Source organism: Schistocerca cancellata, chromosome 1 (assembly GCF_023864275.1).
Source record: "Schistocerca cancellata isolate TAMUIC-IGC-003103 chromosome 1, iqSchCanc2.1, whole genome shotgun sequence".
Classification (NCBI taxonomy): Eukaryota; Metazoa; Arthropoda; class Insecta; order Orthoptera; family Acrididae; genus Schistocerca; species Schistocerca cancellata.
The window spans coordinates 836,327,721-836,350,415 of NC_064626.1; the positions used below are offsets into that span (position 1 = coordinate 836,327,721).

At 45.0% G+C, this 22,695-nt stretch overlaps 1 protein-coding gene across 1 annotated transcript in view; it reads right to left on the bottom strand.

Annotated features, from left to right (window-relative positions):
- Positions 1-22,695, bottom strand: part of LOC126188762 (aminopeptidase N-like) — a 233,358-nt gene that overhangs the window by 193,905 nt on the left and 16,758 nt on the right. The window contains exon 2 of the mRNA XM_049930375.1: positions 778-1,037. Within this exon, the coding sequence (XP_049786332.1) occupies positions 778-1,037 (260 nt within the window). The remainder of the gene's footprint in view (positions 1-777; positions 1,038-22,695) is intronic.

Genomic DNA, 22,695 nt, shown 5'->3' on the forward strand with positions numbered 1-22,695 from the left:
CATATCAGTTGTAACAGTTTGGATAGCTGCTGTTATTTCTCGTTTCAAATCATCAATGGTGGCTGGGAGAGGTGGCCGAAACACCATATCCTTAACATACCCCCATAAGAAAAAATCGCAGGGGGTAAGATCAGGGCTTCTTGGAGGCCAGTGATGAAGTGCTCTGTCACGGGCTGCCTCGGGTAGTTGACGTTCAGGTAGTGCTTGAACCAATTTTAGACGATAAGGTTTCATAACTAACCTTTTTCGTAGGAATCTCCATACAGTTGATTGTGGAATTTGCAGCTCTCTGCTAGCTCTGCGAGTCGATTTTCCTGGGCTGCGAACAAATGCTTGCTGGATGCGTGCTACATTTTCATCACTCGTTCTCGGCTGTCCAGAACTTTTCCCTTCGCACAAACACCCATTCTCTGTAAACTGTTTATACCAACGTTTAATACACCACCTATCAGGAGGTTTAACACCATACTTCGTTCGAAATGCACGCTGAACAACTGTCGTCGATTCACTTCTGCCGTACTCAATAACACAAAAAGCTTTCTGTTGAGCGGTCGCCATCTTAGCATCAACTGACGCTGACGCCTAGTCAACAGCGCCTCAAGCGAACAAATGTACAACTAAATGAAACTTTATAGCTCCCTTAATTCGCCGACAGATAGTGCTTAGCTCTGCCTTTTGTCGTTGCAGTGTTTTAAATTCCTAAAGTTGTGGTATTCTTTTTGAATCACCCTGTACAGTAGTTTGGTGTAGTAGAGTGTTATTCGTGTCGGCGCTGACCTGTAGTTGGCAGAGGCGGCCGCGAGGCGCACTTGGTGGTGCGCGACCTGCAGCGACTCGTGCACGTGCAGGGTGACGGCGCGCGTCGGCGCGTCGCACGTCACGTTGATGGCGACGCGGCCCGAGAAGCGGCCGGGCTCCGGGTCGGCGCGCAGGTGCAGCCGGTAGGCGAGCGGCCGCGCGCCGTCGGGCAGGCGGAAGTCCTTGGCGTTGCCGTGCGCCGGGTCGCGCAGGTCCAGTCCGCGCCGCACGCGCTGCTCCTGCCAAACACAACACACAGACGGTCACGTGACTGGCCGCGGCGGCTGCCGTGTCATCCGATACCTCGAGTGCAGCGGCGGCTCATGCAGCTGTCCACACGCAGAAACACGACGTTAAACGTTTTTATTTGCAACTAGTAGAGTCCGCGCAAAATAATGTGGCTGGTAGATGCGCGGTCGGCAGGGCACGCGTGGGGTGAGTGGTGTGGTGGGGGTCATGGGCAGGCGCTGTAGAGGAAATGCCGAGCGCCAGAGGGGAAGTGCCGTTCTAAATTGAAGCTCACACTTTTCCTCCTCCATGCGGGCATTTCCATGATGATCATTCAAAAAGATCTGTCCCCTCTGCTTTGGTTAGTATCTAAAAATAATTCCGCTGAAAATGCAGCGATTTATTTTCGCTTGGCTTGTTAATCATTTATAACTTTCAGAGAAGGGTAGTGAGTGGCGAATTTCGAGTAAAATCTACACATTTATCTTGTTCCCATGCTAATAGTTCCTTCTTTTGGCAAAACACAGCGGTGTTTACAAAACACAATTGCGAGGGAATTATGAAACAGTGGTTTATTAAGTTTATTAACTGAGGAACTGAGGTAAAGTAAGGCCAGTTGCGCCCTCTCGGTTAGCCGAGCGGTCTGACGTACGGCTTTCCGGAGTGGGAAGGACCGCCTGGTCCCCGGCACGAATCCGCCCGGCGGATTTGTGTCGAGGTCCGGTGAGCCGGCCAGTCTGTGGATGGTTTTTAGGCGGTTTTCCATCTGCCCCAGCGAATGCGGGCTGGTTCCCCTTATTCCGCCTCAGCTACACTATGTCGGCGATTGCTGCGCATTCTCCACTTACGCGAACACCACCATTACTCTCCCACGCAAACATAGGGGCTACACTGGTGTAGTGTGAGACGTTCCCTGGGGGAAGGGGGGGGGGGGGGCGAACCGTTCAATAACCCTGGGTTCGGTGTGCGGCGGCGGAGGGGTGAAGTGGACTGCAGTAGTCGTCGTGGGGTTGTGGACCACTGCGGCTGCGGCAGTAACGGAGGCTCTCCGACGTTTCTAGGTCCCTGGTTAACATACAACATACAACAAGGCCAGTAGCTGATGAAAAAGCACGTGCTCGGTACAAAATAAAAGCGTAATGTCTCAAATTATGTTGTTCCAAAACCCATAGCATTTCTCGTTTCACCAGTTATAGGCAGCTTTAAAAATTAAATTCTTTCATTAAAAAACTCTGTAGTTAGTGGAATAACAAGGCAGATAATAAAGTTTTGCGTAATAAACATATGGCAAGATACTCTTCTCTTTATGTGCTATCATTTCCCAAAATCTTTTTTCGATCGTTTATGAAATATGAGGACTGTTGTGGATATTTCACTCTGGTTTTATCGTTGGCGCGGTGCGATCCCAAATGAGTTTGGTACATTAGATCAATTTTCTCGAGATTGGTGGAAGATAGAGACCTCCACCCTTATCTCAAGGAAAATTCGATATGTTAGCTAAATTTCATATGCAGCAAAATACTATATAACATGCAATAAACGATATTTATTTTTCATTGCAAACTTTTTCTAATTCCTTGCAGTGTCTTACTTCCATATAAATATCACAGTAACTATGAGCATTAACGATATGATGGTCAAATCATGACGAACCTGACACAGAAGTATAAGGAACGCAAAAATGAAATTTTTTACCGAATAATTTCCGTAAAATTGTTTGAGAAAGGTTGCTTGGCGTGCGCCTCGATTCTGTCATCTCCGACCGGCCGAAATGTGGTAAATACTGACGGCCTCCTCTTCTGAACAAAAGAATGAACTCCCCCAGCGCTTTGGAAGGAAAGTGGTCACTGCACATCGGCCACAATATTCTGCGTGGACTGTAAAACTGCGTACTTTTGTACTTTGTGAGTTTCGTTTTATTGGTGAATAATATCGTCTGTGGTCTGGAGCTAAACTTTTAAGGGACAGTCAAATGAAAACGAGACAAACTGGAAAAAAGTAAGTAAACAGCTTATTATTTCAAATATACTGCCACAGCTGTCAATACATCTATCCCACTGTGAGACAAGACGGTCTTTACGTTCATGGAAAAGTGTTCGCGGTTGGTTAAGGAGCCATAATTGTACCCAGGCATGCCCCTCTTCGAAGCAAATCGACGACCACAAGTGGGTGGGTGCACATGTTGCCTAGGTTGTTTCGAGTACGCTGCCGAAGTTTCCCTGGGATGCCACTACATATTTTCCATACAGTCCTGATCTCTACCCATTAGATTTTCATATTTTTGGAGCCCTGAAGAAAGACATTCGTGGCTATGGACGAAGGGGTGCAAGCCTGGGTACAGTCATGGTTCCGTAGTCAACCATGAACGGTTTTCGACGAAGGCACTGACCGTCTTGAGTCACAGTGGGATAAATGTATTAAAATTATGGCGTTTACTCTTGAAATCATGAACAGTTTACTTACTGCTAGTTTTCATTTGACTGACCCTTATATTTACAATTTTGGTTTGTTTCTAGATTTAAAAACAGTTCGGTGCAGATCATATAGAAGGGTGCTATTTTATTACGGAATTTTTCTGGGATTTCCACTTACCTGTGAAAGTGTCGTATGCTTGCACATTTCAGGGTTTGCCATTCATGCTTTTGGTGTAATTTCACATTGTCTTGCAGCACTACATTTTTCTTGGAGTGAAACAAGACAAAATATTGCAACAACAGTGCTTATTTACGTTCTCCTGGCAGAAAATATGTCTTATGTTTTTTATGCCTGCACACATCAACAGAGATTTATCATCACCCCTTTATGACGAAATTCATCCCACAGTAAACAAAAATTGGCTGTGAGGGGTGCTTGTGTATTTATTTGCAACTGTCCCGATCACCAAACAAAAAAACGGCATTTGTGTAACGACAAAATAGTCCGTTTTCCAGAGGGGAGGGGGGAGGGGGCGCTCCTGACCAACGTGAGTAAGCGGCGGAACGTCCCCTTGCTCGGATGCAGCCTTGAATCCGCCGTGCCCTACCATCGTTGAGCTCGTAAAGGCAGCTTTCGTCCAAGTTGCCCCACTCTCCAACGGCGGTTCTGCGTAAGTCGCGCAGTCCACGTCCAAAAGCGGCCCGTCTGAATCGATCCCACACAGGTTCGATTGGTTTCATGTCCGGAGAACAGTCAGGCTACTTCATTATGGTGATCCTAACATGAGGAAGGAATGTGTTCAGGACAAGAGCCCGGTTAGAACACGATTTATCAGCAAAGATGCAATTGTCACCAAAATGTTGGTGATACGGTGCCACTATTGGCGGCAGAATGTCGTCAAAAAATGGTTCAAATGGCTCTAAGCACTATGGGACTTAACATCTGAGGTCATCAGTCCCCTAGACTTGGAACTACTTAAACCTAACTAACCTAAGGACATCACACGCATCCATGCCCGAGGCAGGATTCGAACCTACGACCGTAGCAGCCACGTGGTTCCGGACTGAAGCACCTAGAACCGCTCGGCCACAGCGGCCGGCCCAGAATGTCGTCCCTGTGCCGTAGAGGTGGCAGGTTATCCTCAACAACCACGAGAGATTTAGGGTGGCCACATGTAGTGTCAGCCCAGGACATCACTCTACCACCAACTTTTTGCATATGTGGAACACATTATTAGAGGCGTTCGATATTACGGGTTGTCTCCAAACACGTTGTCTGCGATTTTCAGGATGCAAACAGAGCCGAGTTTCGTCCAAAAATAGCACCCGACGCCAATCCTTGGACGTCTATTCTGCATTATTTCTTGCCCATTTGTAACGGAGCCCCTGGTGTGTTAGTGTACTACGTGACGCTCGCCACGATAGTTGGGAATGGAGATCCGCATCATGCAATAATCTCCTACCAGTCTGATGCGATACATGACATCCAGCGGCCTCTTCGAACGCCGAATTCAGTTCAGGAGCACTTAGCCCACGGTTTCTTTCATTCAAAAGTCGTAGATATCGGCCATCCTGTGCACCTGTCGAACGTGGACGGCCTGTGTGGTGTTAAGTCCTCAACACTGCCTTTTAACTTGAAATGATTCTATGTTCGCACCACATCACTTCGACTCCGTTGCACATGTCGGGCAACTTCCGTGGCTGACAAGCCTTCTGCGCTTAACATGACGATTCGAACCCGATCATTGATCTCAACTGCCCTTCGCGTCGTAATGGATTGTTACTCTTTTGTTCCACAGACGTCTTTAATGCATCCCTACTGGTGCTTCGCTTTTAACTGAAGTATTGCAATCCATTCAAGTGCGGCGTTCTACCCGTGGGTAACGCTCATGATAACTGTGTTAGAGGTGACATTCCGAGCGGTACAAGAGCAGTCGCAATAGCTATGCAGGGCGTATCGAAGTGATACAAAACTTTCGTTGATGTATGTGGGACTGCCAACTTATTTGCAGGTTCTGACTTTCACTTTATCTACAAATGTCCTTTTTATCTGTGATTTGCAATATGCGCACTATGTCTTTTTTTATGCCAATTTGAATTTATTTAAATGTGTAAGCGATATGAAGAAGCAGTGTGGTGGTTAATGAATAAAATGCAGAGTGAATGAAGGGAGGACCAAACATTAGTTCATGGTAGTAAACAGTGAATGTAAAGTAGGGGAACTGAGATTGGGTTGAGAATGAAATGGACAAAGGGGGGCGGGGGGGAGGGATAATAGCTGGGATATAGAGGTGAAATGGAAGGAGGAGAGCGAATGTGCAAGATAAGACACAGTACAGAAAGGTAATTGTTTTTCGTACCTTTGTAAAATGTGCAAGTGGAAGTCAGACAAAATTTACTCCTATACGTTTTGTAAAGAGCTGTTTTTACATCTGAAGGTCAACCAATGCAGTAAACATGTTTCTTTCAAAGCCAGTGACGACGTTTCAGGTTAATAAAACGAAAAGTTACGATCCACGGGTCGGAGCATGGAGTAATCAGAAGTCGAAATGTGGTAGAGGAGATAGAAAAATCTAGAAAGCTAAAGGCAAAGGCCCAGTCTAGATACAGTGGTTTCAGTGAACTAAAAAATGGTTCAAATGGCTCTGAGCACTATGGGACTCAACGTCTGAGGTCATCAGTCACCTAGAACGTAGAACAACTTAAACCTAACGACATCACACACATCCATTCCCGAGGCAGGATTCGAACCTGCAACCGTAGCGGTCGCCCGGTTCCAGACTGAAGCACCTAGAACCGCTCGGCCACAGAGGCCGGCAGTGAACTAAAAGGAAAAGAAAATAACGTAACTTAGTTACCGGAATGTAGTATAATATCAGCTGCTGCAGGAAACGGTAAAACAGGAGTAGGATTCGTTGAGAATAGTAAGTAAGTTATTGTGAACAGTTCAGTGTTGGGATTATTCTCATCAGAATCGATAATAAACCAGCATCAACAACAGTAGCAAGCTGACGTCATTAGCAGAAAATGAAAAAAATAGAGGAAGTATTTGAGAACATTAAAGGGTTAATTCAGTACGTAAAGACAGGTAAAATGTACTCATCATGGGGGTTGCAACGCTATAGTAGGGAAGGAATAGAAGACTGAGTTACGAGAGTATAAGGACTTCGTACTGGTAATGAGAAAAAAGACAGACTAATTAAGCTCTGCAATAAATTTCAGCTAGTAATAGCAAATACACTGATCGGAAATCACAAGAGGAGGACGCATACTTGGAAAAGACCTAGAGAGACAGAAGGTTACCAGCTGGATTACAGCGTGGCGAGACAGAGATTCTTAAATCACATACTAGACTCTAAGGCGTCCTTAAGAGTAGATACACACTCAGATAACAACTTAGTAATGATGAAGAGTAGGCTGAAGTACAAGAGAATCATCAGGAAATATCAGTGAGTAAGGAAGCGGGACGCCTAGGTACCGAGGTATGAGGAATGGTGATGTGCGTTTGAAGTTCTCTGAAGCTGTAGATATTGTCATAAAGAATAACACATTAGGCGGTACAGCTGAAGAGGAGCAGACATTTCCAAAGAGAGCAATCAAAACAGCTGGACAGATAAATATAGGCAGAAGGGAATTAATTGTGGAAGAACTTGGGTAATAGAAGAAATACTTCAATTGAACATTGAACAATCCTACAAAATAAGTCACTTAGGAAGAGCAGGAAATGTAAGACGGAAGGACTACAGGAAAAATGTGAAGAAATCAAAGAAGAAGTAGTCACTTTGAAGAACTTATTCAGCATATAAAAAGTCAAAACAACCTTGGGTGAAATTAGAAGAAAGGACGACAACAATAATAGTGCAATGACAATTCCACTATTAAGCATCGAGCAGATGGGTCGAAAGACCACATCGAAGAGCTCTTCGATGAGTAGGGCTTGTCTGATGCGATTCAGGAAGAAATGGGAGTACGATGTGAAATACGTAGGGGATCTAATGTTAGAGTTTAACAGAGTTTAGGAAGACTTGAGATCAATTAAGACAGAAGCGATTGATAGCATTCCTTAGTCATTTCTAAAATAGTTGTTGGGGAAGTGGCAGTGAAATGACAATTCAGGTTGATGTTTACAATCTGTGAGACTGGAGACACGCCATCAGACGTTCGGATAAATGTCATCCACACAATTATGAAAATAGCAAGAGAAGGTAAGTCCGAGACTTATCGCACATTCAGCTTAACAACCCACGCATACCAGCTGCTGACAAGAATAACACAGAGAAGGATTGAAAGGAAAACAAAGGTAAAGGCACGAGAGAGGCAGTTCTGACGTTGCGGTTGATAATGGTAGCAAAATTTAAGAAAAATCAAAACACGTTCATAGGATTCGTTGACCTAGAAAAAGCCTTCGAAACTATAAAATAGTTCAAGATGCTTCGAAATTCTGAGAAAAATAGGACTCAGCTATAGAAAAAAACGGATGTAGAAGAACCAAGAGCGAACAATAAGACTGGAAGATCAAGATCGAAAAACACGGACTAAAAAAGCTGTACGACAAAGATCTATCTGGGAGCCTGTCTGTAACATTTTCTGGGTCTCATGAACAAATAAGGCGAGTTGGGTCTCACACGATCGCTGTTTCCGGAATCCATGTTGATTCCTACAGAGTAGATTCTGGGTTTCCAGAAATGACATGATACGCGATCAAAAAACATGTTCTAAAATTCTACAACATGACCTCGTTCAAAGTCAGTGAGGTGTTGATAATCTACATCTACATGGTTACTCTGCAATTCACACGTAAGTGCCTGGCAGAGGGTACATCGAACCATTTGCATATTACTTCTCTACCATCCCACTCTCGAATGGCGCGTGGGAAAAAGGAACACCTTAATCTTTCCGTTCCAGCTCTGATTTCGCTTATTTTATTATGATGATCATTTCTCCCTACGCAGGTGAGTGTCAACAAAATATTTTCGCATTCGGAAGAGAAAGTTGCTGATTGAAATTTCGTAAATAGATATCGCCGCAAAGAAAACCGCCTTTGATTCAGAGACTGCCACTCCAACTCGTGTATCATTTCAGAGACACACCCACCCCTATTGCTCGATAACACGAAACGAGCTGCCCTTCTTTGCACTTTTTCGATGTCCTCCGCTAATCCTACCTCGTAAGGGTCCCACACCGCGCAGCAATATTCCAGCAGAGGACGGACAGGTATAATTTAGGCTGTCTCTTCAGTGGGTTTGTTGCATCTTCTAAGTGTTCTGCCTACAAAGCGCAGTCTTTGTTTCGCCTTCCCCACCGTATCATCCATGTGGTCTTTACAATTTACGTTGCTCGTAATTGTAATTCCTGGGTGTTTAGTCGAATTGACAGCCCTCAGATTTGTGCGATTTATCGTATACCCTAGGTATTTAGTCGTCGTCGTCGTCCCCCCCCCCCCCCCCATGAACCATGGACCTTGCGTTGGTGGGGAGGCTTGCGTGCCTCAACGATACAGATGGCCGATGGCCGTACGGTAGGTGCAACCACAACGGAGGGGTATCTGTTGAGAGGCCAGACAAACGTGTTGTTCCTGAAGAGGGGCAGCAGCCTTTTCAGTAGTTGCAGGGGCAACAGTCTGGATGATTGATTGATCTGGCCTTGTAACACTAACCAAAGTGGCCTTGCTGTTCTGGTACTGCGAACGGCTGAAAGCAAGGGGAAACTAAAACCGTGATTTTTCCCGAGGGCATCCAGCTTTACTGTATGCCTAAATGATGATGGCGTCCTCTTGGGTAAAATATTCCGGAGGTAAAATAGTCGCCCATTCGGATCTCCGGGAGGGGACTACTCAAGAGGACGTCGTTATCAGGAGAAAGAAAACCGGCGTTCTACGGATCGGAGCGTGGAATGTCAGATCCCTTAATCGGGCAGGTAGGTTAGAAAATTTAAAAAGGGAAATGGATAGGTTAAAGACAGATATAGTGGGAATTAGTGAAGTTCGGTGGCAGGAGGAACAAGACATTTGTCCAGGTGAATAAAGGGTTATAAATACAAAATCAAATAGGGGCAACGCAGGAGTAGGTTTAATAATGAATAAAAAGATAGGAGTACGGGTAAGCTACTACAAACAGCATAGTGAACCCATTATTGTGGCCAGGACAGAAACGAAGCCCACGCCTACTACAGCAGTACAAGTTTATATTCCAACTAGTTCTGCAGATGACGAATAAATTGATGAAATGTATAAAGAGATAAAAGACATTATTCAGGTCGTGAAGGGAGACGAAAATTTAATATTCATGGGTGACTGGAATTCGAGAGTAGGAAAAGGGAGAGAAGGAAACATAGTAGGTGAATATGGATTGGGGCTAAGAAATGAAAGAGGAAGTCGTCTGGTAGAATTTTGCGCAGAGCATAACTTAATCATAGCTAACACTTGGTTCAAGAATCATGAAAGAAGGTTGTATACATGTAAGAACCCTGGAGATACTATAAGATATCAGATAGATTATGTAATGGTAAGACAGAGATTTAGGAACCAGGTTTTAAATTGTAAGTCATTTCCAGGGGCAGATGTGGATTCTGACCACAGTCTCTTGGTTATGAACTGTAGATTAAAACTCAAGAATCTGCAAAAAGGTGGGATTTTAAGGAGATGGGACATGGATAAACTGAAAGAACCAGTGGTTGTACAGGGTTTCAGGGAGAGCGTAAGGGAACAATTGACAGATGTGGGGGAAAGAAATGCAGTAGAAGAAGAATGGGTAGCTTTAAGGGATGAAATAGTGAAGGCAGCAGAGGATCAAATAGGTAAAAAGACGAGGGCTAGTAGAAACCCTTGGATAACAGAAGAAATATTGAATTTAATTGATGAAAGGAGAAAATATAAAAATGCAGTAAATGAAGCAGGCAAAAAGGAATACAAACGTCTCAAAAATGAGATCGACAGGAAGTACAAAATGGCTAAGCAGGAATGGCTAGAAGACAGGCTACTTACAATTTGTATAGAAACCAAATGGCAGTTATAAGAGTTGAGGGGCATGAAAGGGAAGCAGTGGTTGGGAAGGGAATGAGACAGGGTTGTAGCCTCTCCCCGATGTTATTCAATCTGTATATTGAGGAAGCAGTAAAGGAAACAAAAGAAAAATTCGGAGTAGGTATTAAAATCCATGGAGAAGAAATAAAAACTTTGAGGTTAACCGATGACATTGTAATTCTGTCAGAGACAACAAAGGACTTGGAAGAGTAGTTGAACGGAATGCACAGTGTCTTGAAAGGAGGGTATAAGATGAACATCAACAAAAGCAAAAACGAGGCTAATGGAATGTAGTCGAATTAAGTCGGGTGATGCTGAGGGAATTAGATTAGGAAATGAGACACTCAGAGTAGTAAAGGAGTTTTGCTACTTGGGGAGCAAAATAACTGATGATGGTCGAAGTAGAGAGGATATCAAATGTAGACTGGCAATGGCAAGGAAAGTGTTTCTGAAGAAGAGAAATTTGTTAAAATCGAGTATAGACTTAAGTGTCAGTAAGTCGTTTCTGAAAGTATTTGTATGGAGTGTAGCCATGTATGGAAGTGAAACATAGACGATAAATAGTTTGTACAAGAAGAGAATAGAAGCTTTCGAAATGTGGTGCTACAGAAGATTGCTGAAAATTAGATGGGTACATCACATAGCTAATGAGGAGGTATTGAATAGAATTGGGGAGAAGAGGAGCTTGTGGCACAACTTGACTAGAAGAAGGGATCGGTTGGTAGGACATGTTCTGAGACATCGAGGTATCATCAATTTAGTATTGGAGGGCAGCGTGGAGGGTAAAAATCGTAGAGGGAGGTCAAGAGATCAATACACTAAGCAAATTCTGAAGGATGTAGGCTTCAGTAGGTACTGGGAGATGAAGAAGCTTGCACAGGATAGAGTAGCATGGAGAGCTGCATCAAACCTGTCTCAGGACTGAAGACCACAACAACAACAGGTATTTAGTCGAATTGACAGCCCTTAGATTTGTGCGATTTATCGTATACCCAAAATTTATCGGATTTCTTTTAGTATCCATGTGGATGACCTCGCACTTTTCTTTGTTTAGTGCCAATTGCCATTTTTCGCACCATACAGAAATTTTCTCTAGATCACTTTGTAATTGGAATTGATCGTCTGACTATTATACTAGATGGTAAATTACAGCATCATCTGCAAACAATCAGATTATCACCTAGATCATTTATGTAAATCAAGAACAACAGAGGGTCTATGACACTACCTTGCGGAACGCCAGATATCACTTCTGTTCTACTCGATGATTTACCGTCTATCACTACGAACTGTGACCTCTCTGAGAGGAATCACGAATCCAGTCACACAACTGAGACGATACTCCATATGCACATAATTTGATTAATTGGAACGGTATCGAAAGCCTTCTGGAAATTTACGAATATGGAATCGATCTGAGATCCCTTGTTGACAGCACTCATTACTTCAAAACTTAATTTTCTGAATCCGTGTTGGTTATGTATCAATAAGTCATTTTCTTCAAGGTGATTCATAATGTTCGAGTACAGTATATGCTCCAAACTCCTACTGCAAATTGAGGTCAGTGATATGGGTCTGTAATTCAATGGGTTACTCCTATTTCCTTTCATGAATATTGGTGTGACCTGTGCTACTTTGCAGTCTTTAGGAACAGACCTTTCGTCAAATGAGCGGTTGTATATGATTGCTAAGAAAGGCGCTATTGTGTCTGCATACTCTGAAAGGAACCTGATTGGTATTCCGTCTGGACCGGAAGACTTGCCTTTCTTAAGTGATTTGAGTGTGTTCGTCGCCTTAAAGACATTCTGGGTAACATCAACTCACCACGTCCAATCTCAAAGAGACCTAACCCCCAAGACTGTTGCAGCGTGTAGAAAACCTGATCTGCGTCCTCATAATGGGTCTGCTAGTGCCACTCTAGTGCGACTGGTGAGAAATATGAATAGTCATCATATTTTAGATTAGAAACACGGCTGCCAGCCTTCGTCTATGTCGTACAAAACCTTGGTGTTGCGATTTTTTTTCCGTCAGTGTAGCTCCTAAGATCTGCTCAGTACACGTGTAAAGAGTGATGCCTCTGAGAGATGAGGCACCGCAGAGGTGAGACGCATAGGGGTGAGAATCGGGCAATTCACACGGAGCACTTGGAGCGATTGCGGCGGCGGTGGCTTTCATTGCGAAATGGCGATGAGGTGACGGCAAGGACGCGGCCTGCCGGTTGTGAGACAGGATGTGCCTTAAGGGCCCTAGCGGCGGGCCGCGCAGCTCGTTATCCACTTGAGGCTCGTTGCGAACTGACGCGGCGGACGCGACAGAACTCGAAATTTCCGGCAGTCTGCGCCGGCGAAGGTGTCGTCTGCCGTCTCATCAAAAGAGACGGCGCCGCTGGCGGCTCGCTGGGCGCTAGGTCGGCCCGTTCCCCCGCAGCGCAACCACGTGGCCGCCGCCGTCGCTTTCGGCCTAGGACACGCGCTGGACACCGGCCTTACGTGCAATACTCACGTGCTGTAGGTGGCAACATGTAATACCGACTGATCAAAAAGTCAGTAAAAATTTGAAAACATAATAAACCACGGAACAATGTAGATAGAGAGGTAAAAATTGACGCACATGCTTGGAATGACATGGGGTTTTATTAGAACAAAAAAAAAAAAACAAAGTTCACAACATGGCTGACAGATGGCGCTGGACGGCAAAACGTCAGTGACTGCGCATGACAATCGTGTATAAAAGGAGCTGTAATGAGAGAGAGAATCAGATGCGCCAGCAGTCGCAGCATGTTGACGTTACGTGAAAAGGTGCTTTTAGTGAAGCTGTATTATCAGAATCGGGAATGTGCTAGTTCAGCGTTACGATCCTATCGCTTTAGGATGGGGATTCGAACGCGTAAAGGTCCGTTGACAAATACAGCTGTGGCGAGAATGATTTTGAAGTTCGAAGCCACCGGTTGTTTAGACGATAGACCCCGTAGTGGCCGACCGAGCACAAGGCGTAATGCTGCTGAGACAGTTCAGGAAGAAATGGAGACTGTAGAGGGTTCGTCTATGCACGGGGAAGTCAGCGCTCGTGCAGTCGCACGTCGCACCGGCATACTACAGGGTGTTTCAAAAATGACCGGTATATTTGAAACGGCAATAAAAACTAAACGAGCAGCGATAGAAATACACCGTTTGTTGCAATATGCTTGGGACAACAGTACATTTTCAGGCGGACAAACTTTCGAAATAACAGTAGTTACAATTTTCAACAACAGATGGCGCTGCAAGTGATGTGAAAGATATAGAAGACAACGCAGTCTGTGGGTGCACCATTCTGTACGTCGTCTTTCTGCTGTAAGCGTGTGCTGTTCACAACGTGCAAGTGTGCTGTGGACAACATGGTTTATTTCTTAGAACAGAGGATTTTTCTGGTGTTGGAATTCCACCGCCTAGAACACAGTGTTGTTGCAACAAGACGAAGTTTTCAACGGAGGTTTAATGTAACCAAAGGACCGAAAAGCGATACAATAAAGGATCTGTTTGAAAAATTTCAACGGACTGGGAACGTGACGGATGAACGTGCTGGAAAGGTAGGGCGACCGCGTACGGCAACCACAGAGGGCAACGCGCAGCTAGTGCAGCAGGTGATCCAACAGCGGCCTCGGGTTTCCGTTCGCCGTGTTGCAGCTGCGGTCCAAATGACGCCAACGTCCACGTATCGTCTCATGCGCCAGAGTTTACACCTCTATCCATACAAAATTCAAACGCGGCAACCCCTCAGCGCCGCTACCATTGCTGCACGAGAGACATTCGCTAACGATATAGTACACAGGATTGATGACGGCGATATGCATGTGCGCAGCATTTGGTTTACTGACGAAGCTTATTTTTACCTGGACGGCTTCGTCAATAAACAGAACTGGCGCATATGGGGAACCGAAAAGCCCCATGTTGCAGTCCTATCGTCCCTGCATCCTCAAAAAGTACTGGTCTGGGCCGCCATTTCTTCCAAAGGAATCATTGGCTCATTTTTCAGATCCGAAACGATTACTGCATCACGCTATCTGGACATTCTTCGTCAATTTGTGGCGGTACAAACTGCCTCAGACGACACTGCGAACACCTCGTGGTTTATGCAAGATGGTGCCCGGCCACATCGCACGGCCGACGTCTTTAATTTCCTGAATGAATATTTCGATGATCGTGTGATTGCTTTGGGCTAACCGAAACATACAGGAGGCGGCGTGGATTGGCCTCCCTGTTCGCCAGACATGAACCCCTGTGACTTCTTTCTGTGGGGACACTTGAAAGACCAGGTGTACCGCCAGAATCCAGAAACAATTGAACAGATGAAGCAGTACATCTCATCTGCATGTGAAGCCATTCTGCCAGACACGTTGTCAAAGGTTTCGGGTAATTTCATTCAGAGACTGCGCCATATTATTGCTACGCATGGTGGATATGTGGAAAATATCGTACTATACAGTTTCCCAGACCGCAGCGCCATCTGTTGTTGACAATTGTAACTACTGTAATTTCGAAAGTTTGTCTGCCTGAAAATGTACTGTTGTCCCAAGCATATTGCAACAAACGGTGCATTTCTATCGCTGCTCGTTTAGTTTTTATTACCGTTTCAAATATACCGGTCATTTTTGAAACACCCTGTATACACTACTGTTTGGTTGGCACTGAGGCGTACCCTCCGACGCTATCCGTACAAAATCCATCGGCATCATGAACCGTTACCTGGCGATTTAGTGAAGCGGAGGGCATTTGCAGTGTGGGCGTTTCAAAAGATGGCGGAAGATGACGATTGGTTGAGTAACGTGTTGTGGACCGACGAAGCTCATTTCACGCTCCGAGGGTCTGTCAGCGCCCACAACTGCAGAATTTGGGCTACCGAAAATCCTAGAACTGTCGTGGAAACTCCATTGCACGACGAGAAAGTCACGGTATGGATTAGATTTACCACATCTACCGTTATCGTGCCTTTTTTCTTCGAGGAAATGCGTGATTCTGGTTTTGTAACTGCTACCGTGACGGGCGAGTGGTACGCCGATATGTTACAGAATCGCATCATCCCCAGCCTGGATGATAAACACCTGCTGGAACGTACGATGTTAATGCAGGATGGCGCTCCACCCTATATTGCTTGACGCGTGAAAGATCTCTTGCGCGCGTCGTTTGGTGATGATCGTGTGCTCAGCCGCCACTTTCGTCATGCTTGGCCTTCCAGGTCCCCAGACCTCAGTCCGTGCGATTATTGGCTTTGGGGTTACCTGAAGTCGCAAGTGTATCGTGATCGACCGACATCTCTAGGGATGCTGAGAGACAACATCCGACGCCAATGCCTCACCATAACTCCGGACATTCTTTACAGTGCTGTTCACAACATTATTCCTCGACTACAGCTATTGTTGAGGAATGATGGTGGACATATTGAGCATTTCCTGTAAAGAAGATCATCTTTGCTTTGTCTTACTTTGTTATGCTAATTATTGCTATTCTGATCACATGAAGCACAATCTGTCGGATATTTTTTGAACTTTTGTATTTTTTTTGTTCTAATAAAACCCCATGTCATTCCACGCATGTGTGTCAATTTGTACCTCTCTATCTACATTATTCCGTGATTTATTCAGTTTTCAAATTTATACTGACTTTTTGATCACCCGGTATATCCGATTGTCTGGCAGCGGGCGTGGCAGTTCTGAAAACTAGCATATGTACGTACAAGCGTCAAACTTAAAACAAATTGTCATTGAATACAGTAATAGTCATCGCAGACAGTATAGTCACAATCTTGGACACTTTCACAGTTAAAATCCAACTATGAAAGTGACCATATGCAGTATCTCAGAAAGCGATAGCAGCTTCTAGGACGACTGTTATTACATTTAGTTATTTATTTTATTTAATTGTATGGCTAGGGCCCCCCGTCGGGCAGCCCGTTCGCCGGGTGCCGGTCTTCCAATTTGACGCCACTTCGGCGACCTGCAGCGATGAGGATGATAGGATGATGATGAGGACAGCACAACACCCAGTCCCTGGGCGCAGAAAATTCCCCGACCCAGCCGGGAATCGAACCCGGGCCCAGAGGATTGACAATCCGTCACGCTGACCATTCAGCTACCGGGGGCGGACATTATTTTGAGTAAACATTCTGTTTTAAATTTAACGCTTGTACATCTATGTTCTCGCTTTCAGAACTACCATATCCGCTGCTAAATAGTCGGATATACACTACCGGAAATAAATGCAAGAGCCTCAATGACAGGGAAATTTTACTGGCAAGTGACGTGACACGTATTGCACGCGCAAACAAACTTGACACTCGGAGAGGTGGCTGATGGGAGCGACCGTAGAGGCATTTCCCATTTACAGTCGCTCCCATCAGCCACCGTGCCGATTGTCAAGTTTGTTTGCGCGAACAGTAGTCCACCACTGTAAGAGTACTCGTATACGGTAACAAATTCAGACCAATTGAACCACACATGTCACAGTACAAGCCCAAACAACCGCATCAGTGCATAGTTACCCCCCTCTGGAGGCCATGCAGGCGTGTATTTTCGCATACAAACGATCAGGAAGGTGCCGATGGTCAGTTTGCTCCAACACTTAGTTGTGTCTACAACTTCATTTGGTGGTACGACCTTCTCGCTGCAGGCATGGCCACGGTCACTGCATGTGGCTTTTTCCTGTTGTCGCCGGTTTTGGAGCACTGATCGGTAGACGCCACTTGCAGTGCTCAGTTACACGGCCTACAACCAGTAAATCTTTGTTTTCTATTTCTGGATTACTCAACATCCATTTTAACTGGCAATGCTAAAGACAAGTGTCATCCAAACGTTGGGAGACAGTACTATTTCAATGGCCCAATGGAAACTTAACTACATTTTGCCATCTAACGATGCGATTACAAAATCGTCAAACCGGCCGTGTATAACCAAGAAAAAAAAGGATTACGAACAACTAATGCGTTTTCCAGAATCTTTTTAGAAGATCTAATAAAAAAAATTTACAGACATTTTTAACATGTATCAGCTAAGCTGTGGAACGCCGCACCATGAAATCATAGCCTCCGAATGGTCCCTGATGACATTCCAGCTGCAATATGTTCTCGGATTAGCCGGCCGTTGTGGCTGAGCTGTTCTAGGTGCTTCTGTCTGGAACCGCGCGACCGCTACGGTCGCAGGTTCAAATCCTGCCTCGGGCATGAATGTGTGTGATGCCCTTAGGTTAGTTAGGTTTAAGTAGTTCTAAGTGCTAGGGGACTGATGACCTCAGATGTTAAGTCCCATAGTGCTCAGAGCCATTTGAACCAATTATTCTCGGATTTGGTCCCTTCACGATGTTCTGTCGGCCACCACTGCTCGCTGATAGCGCCGATCTTGTCAAGAGTCTGTACTACGCGGGCGTTCAGAACCTGGTCACCAGATGAGGGAATGTTCCACAGACAAATGCTGAAGGCAGCGACACGCCACCGATACATTGTGCCCAACATGTGAAGCAATTCGCCGATACATCCATCTAGCTCGTGGAGGCTCACAATACGATCCCGCTAAAATGGCTGAAGCTGTTTGCGTACGTCCTCGTCACTGAGGCATGGCTGTGCCCCAGAATGATATTGCTAAAACTGTTCACCTCTAAACTCAGCACACTTGCTGACCGCAGATTCAAAATGGAGGGCACACAGACTGGCCTGCTGAGCGCCATCTGATAGCCGATGACCGTGACAGTGAATCGCCAACACTACGATTACTCGGTATGCATTTATTACGCCCTGGTGCCACTGGACCTCGTGGAAGTCACAGTGACTACGACGTGCTGACCCCTTCAGCAACTGAGAATGCTCTATAAGGACGAAATTCAGCAGTCGTGCAGAAATAATTAAACATCGAATGAAACAACAAACTTACTATTATCACTTGCTGTTTAATTTACATCCATAACACGTTTCAAAGGTTTAAATCTCCATCATGACGGGGATTTTTATTTTTTGTGTTGATATAACACGTGTGCTGCAGAGTAACCTGTGGTATTGTATAGTAAAGAAGATAGACGCTATCAGCGAGGAACTCATCTGCAGAAACCAGCACGGTTTTAGGAAACACCAGTCATGCGAGACACAGCTGGCCTTTTTGCGCATGATATACAACAGGCTCTAGATACTGGCTCCCAGGTTGATGCCACATTTCTCGACTTTTGAAAGGTGTTCGACTCAGTTCCACACTGTCGCTTGCTACAAAAAGTGCGCGCTTACGGTCTATCCAATGACATATGCGGTTGGATAGTAAATTTTCTAACAGACAGGGAGCAGTATGTCGTCCTGAACGGGGTAGCTTAAACAGAAATAAGAGTAAATTTAGGTGTGCCCCAGGGCAGCGTAATAGGTCCTCTGCTTTTTGCGATTTACATAAACGATCTGGTTGATGGTATTGACAGCAGCCTTAGACTGTTAGCCGATGATGCTGTAGTCTACAGGAAAGTAGTATCACACAAAAGTTGTGAACAAATCAATGAGGATTTGCAGAAAGGCCGGCCGGAGTGGCCGAGCGGTTCTAGGCGCTACAGTCTGGAATCGCGCGACCGCGACAGTCGCAGGTTCGAATCCTGCCTCGGGCATGGATGTGTGTGGTGTCCTTAGGTTAGTTAGGTTTAAGCAGTTCTAAGTTCTAGGGAACTGATGACCACAGCAGTTAAGTCCCATAGTGCTCAGAGCCATTTGAACCATTTGCAGAAAATAAATGGGTGGTGTAATGACTGGCAGTTATCTCTCAATATTAGTAAGTGTAACCTAGTGCGTATAACAAATCCCCATTAATGTATGCGTACAAAATAAATGATCAGTCTTTGGAAGCGGTAACATCAGTCAAGTATCTGGGTGTGACTATTCGAAATGATCTCAAATCGAATGATAAGATTACACAAGTAACGGGTAAGGCGAACTCTAGATTGCGGTTTATTGGTAGAATCCTGAAGCGATGCAGTCCTTCAACAAAGGAAATAGCTTACAATACGTTCGTTCGTCCAGTCTTAGAGTATTGTTCGTCTGTATAGGACCTTTACTAGTTGGGTCTGATTCAAGAGATTGAGAAGGTCCAAAGAAGAGCGGCAAGATTCGTGACTGGAACATTTAGCCATGGCGAGAGCGTTACAAATCTGATAGAAAGTTCGAAGTGGGACACACTTGCAGATAGACGACGCGCTAAACAGAAGGCGCTGTCACTAAATTCAGAAATACAATCTTCACCGAGGATGTAGAGCATATATTATTACCACCAACTTCCAAATCGCGTAATGATCATGATTCAAAGATAAGGGAAATAAGAGCTCGTACTGAGGCGTTCAGACAGTCGTTTTTTCCTCGCCGGATCCGCGAGTGGAACAGAGGGGCGGGTGGGGGGGGGGCTATGACTTTGGAGCGTGTTGTGCCCTCCGCCACACACCGCTTGGTGGCTAGCGGAGTATATATGTAGATGTAGATAAAACTATCTCAGAACATGACTCTGTGGAGGTCTTTCACTAAAAACTGAACGTAATTGTAAATGTTCAAATAACAAAATTGAAACAGAACACCTCCAGTGATCACAGCCTTCTTTCTCTGTCGAATTACACTCTAAGACAAAAAACGATGCACCACGAAGGAATTGTCCGAATGGGACTGAAATTGGTAGACGTGATTTACATGCACAGACAAAAAATGATTACAATTTCAGAAAAATTGGATGAGAAAGAGCTTCGCCAATTGAGCAAATCAATAACACATTGGTCCACCTCTGGCCCTTATGCAAGCAGTTATTCGCCTACACATTGATTGATAGAGGTGCTGGATGTCCGCTTGAGAGATATCGTGTCGAGTTCTGTCCAATTGGCGATCTGGTTGGAGGGCCCTGCCCATGATCCGGCGATCTTGCTGGCCAAGGTAGGGTTTGGCAGGCACTAAAACAAGCATTAGAAACTCTCGCCTTGTGCAGGTGGGCCTTATCTCGCTGAAATGTAATCCCACGGCGGTTCCCATGAAGGCCAACAAAACTAGATGTATAATATCGTCGAGGTACTGCTGTGCTGTAAGGGTGCCGCCGATGACATACTGCTATGAAAAGAAATGGCATCCCATACCAACCCTCCTGGCTACCGGGCCGTACGGCCGTCGGCAATGAGGTTGGTGTCCCACCGCTGTCGCGCCTCCAGACACGTCTTCGGCCTGGAATCTCTTTGACTGACGTAGAGTTGTGTTTAGTGATGAGTCCCGCTTCGAACTGAGCCCCGGACAGCAGTGGGATACCAACCTGACTGTCGCTTGCCTTACGGCCTGACAACCGGAGTGAAGGTCTGGGGCGCCCTTTCTTTTCGTATCAGGATCCCTTTGGATGTTATCCGCGGGACCCTTACAGCACAGCGGTAAATGGACAATTACGTTGCTCTTCATGGCAAGCCATCCTGGACCTACATTTCAGCCCGAACACAATTAGAGTTTCTACTGTTTTTCTCCGTGCTTGCCAAACCCTATCTGGGCCAGCAAGATCGTCGGATCTCCACCCAACTGAGAACGTTTGGAGCATTATGGGCAGCGCGCTTTAGCCAGATCGGGCTCGTGACGATTTAAAGCGCCAATTGGACAAAATTAGGTACGATATTCCTCAAGAGGGCATCCAACAACTCTATCAGTCAATGTGAAGGCGAATAACTGCCTACATAAGGGCCAGAGGTGGGCCAACGCGTTGCTGACTTCCTCAGTTTATCAAGCTCTTTCTCTTGAATAATTCATCCAGTTTTTTTCTCAAATTGTAATCATTTGTTTGTCGGTACGTGTACGTCACATCTACCGATTTCCGTCCTTTCGGATAATTCCTACGTAGCGCGTCGTTTCTTTTTATTTTTGTACGTGGCATATAAACTGTCACACTTTGCTAACAAAGATAGTATCCAGAAACTGGTAGATGCAAATAACATACAGCAGAAACAGGTAAAATATTCCAAAGTAGGCGTACAAAGAACATATAGCAGAACAAAATCATTATTTAGGAGTAAGTATTAAGGTACTTTGGAGATCTTTGGTTGAGTAGATGAAGAGATCTGTTCGATTAAATATTTCAAGTGTACACGAATCCCTTCTATCAAGTTTCTGTAGCCTGAACTTTGTAACCAGATGACATGTTGAAAACATTACGATAATATTATGTTGTCAACATTGGTAAAATTAAACATAAATAACGATATAGGATGCGATACAGACGTAGAGGATGAAAGGAGTGACAGAAGGAGTGTAAAGTTTTAATTATGTCAGAGCTGTGGATTTGTTAAGCTTACGTCTCTTACATGTTACAACAAAGTAAACGTTGGAATAATACGTTGATGAGGAATCAGGCTGACATGGGGTACAAACTGTCGGTTTTTGGGAGAATCTGTTGAGTTTTGTAAGGCAACTTAACTGTTCGTTTAGAAACTATCAAAGAAACAGGCAAATAACTGAATAATTCACGGCAAATGTGAAGGAAGGATAGAGACTGTATGTGTGTGTGTGTGTGTGTGTGTGTGTGTGTGTGTGTGTGTCTGTGTGTACACATGCACATGTGTGTTCACTCGTATGCTGCAATGAAAATTAAATAATGTAGGCTGTTGTTATAAACATAGATGATACTGACGTAAATTTCATTTCTGTCATTTAGGATAGCGTCAGGTTGTTTTCTTCGGTGTTTATACACTACTGGCCATTAAAATTGCTACACCACGAAGATGACGTGCTACAGACGCGAAATTTAACCGACGGGAAGAAGATGCTGTGATATGCAAATGATTAGCTTGTCAGAGCATTCACACAAGATTGGCGCCAGTGACGACACCTACAACGTGCTGACATGAGGAAAGTTTCCAACGGATTTATCATACACAAACAGCAGTTGACTGGCGTTGCCTGGTGAAACGTTGTTGTGATGTCTCGTGTAAGGAGGAGAAATTCGTAGCAACACGTTTCCGACTTTTTTAAAGGTCGGATTGTAGCCTATCGCGATTGCAGTTTATTGTATCGCGACATTGCTGCTCGCGTTGGTCGAGATCCAATGACTGTTAGCAGAATATGGAATCGGTGGGTTCAGGAGGGTAATACGGAACGCCGTGCTGGATCCCAATGGCCTCGTATCACTAGCAGTCGAGATGACAGGCATCTTATCCGCATGGCTGTAACAGATCGTGCAGCCACGTCTCGATCTCTGAGTCAACAGATGGGGACGTTTGCAAGACAACAACCATCTGC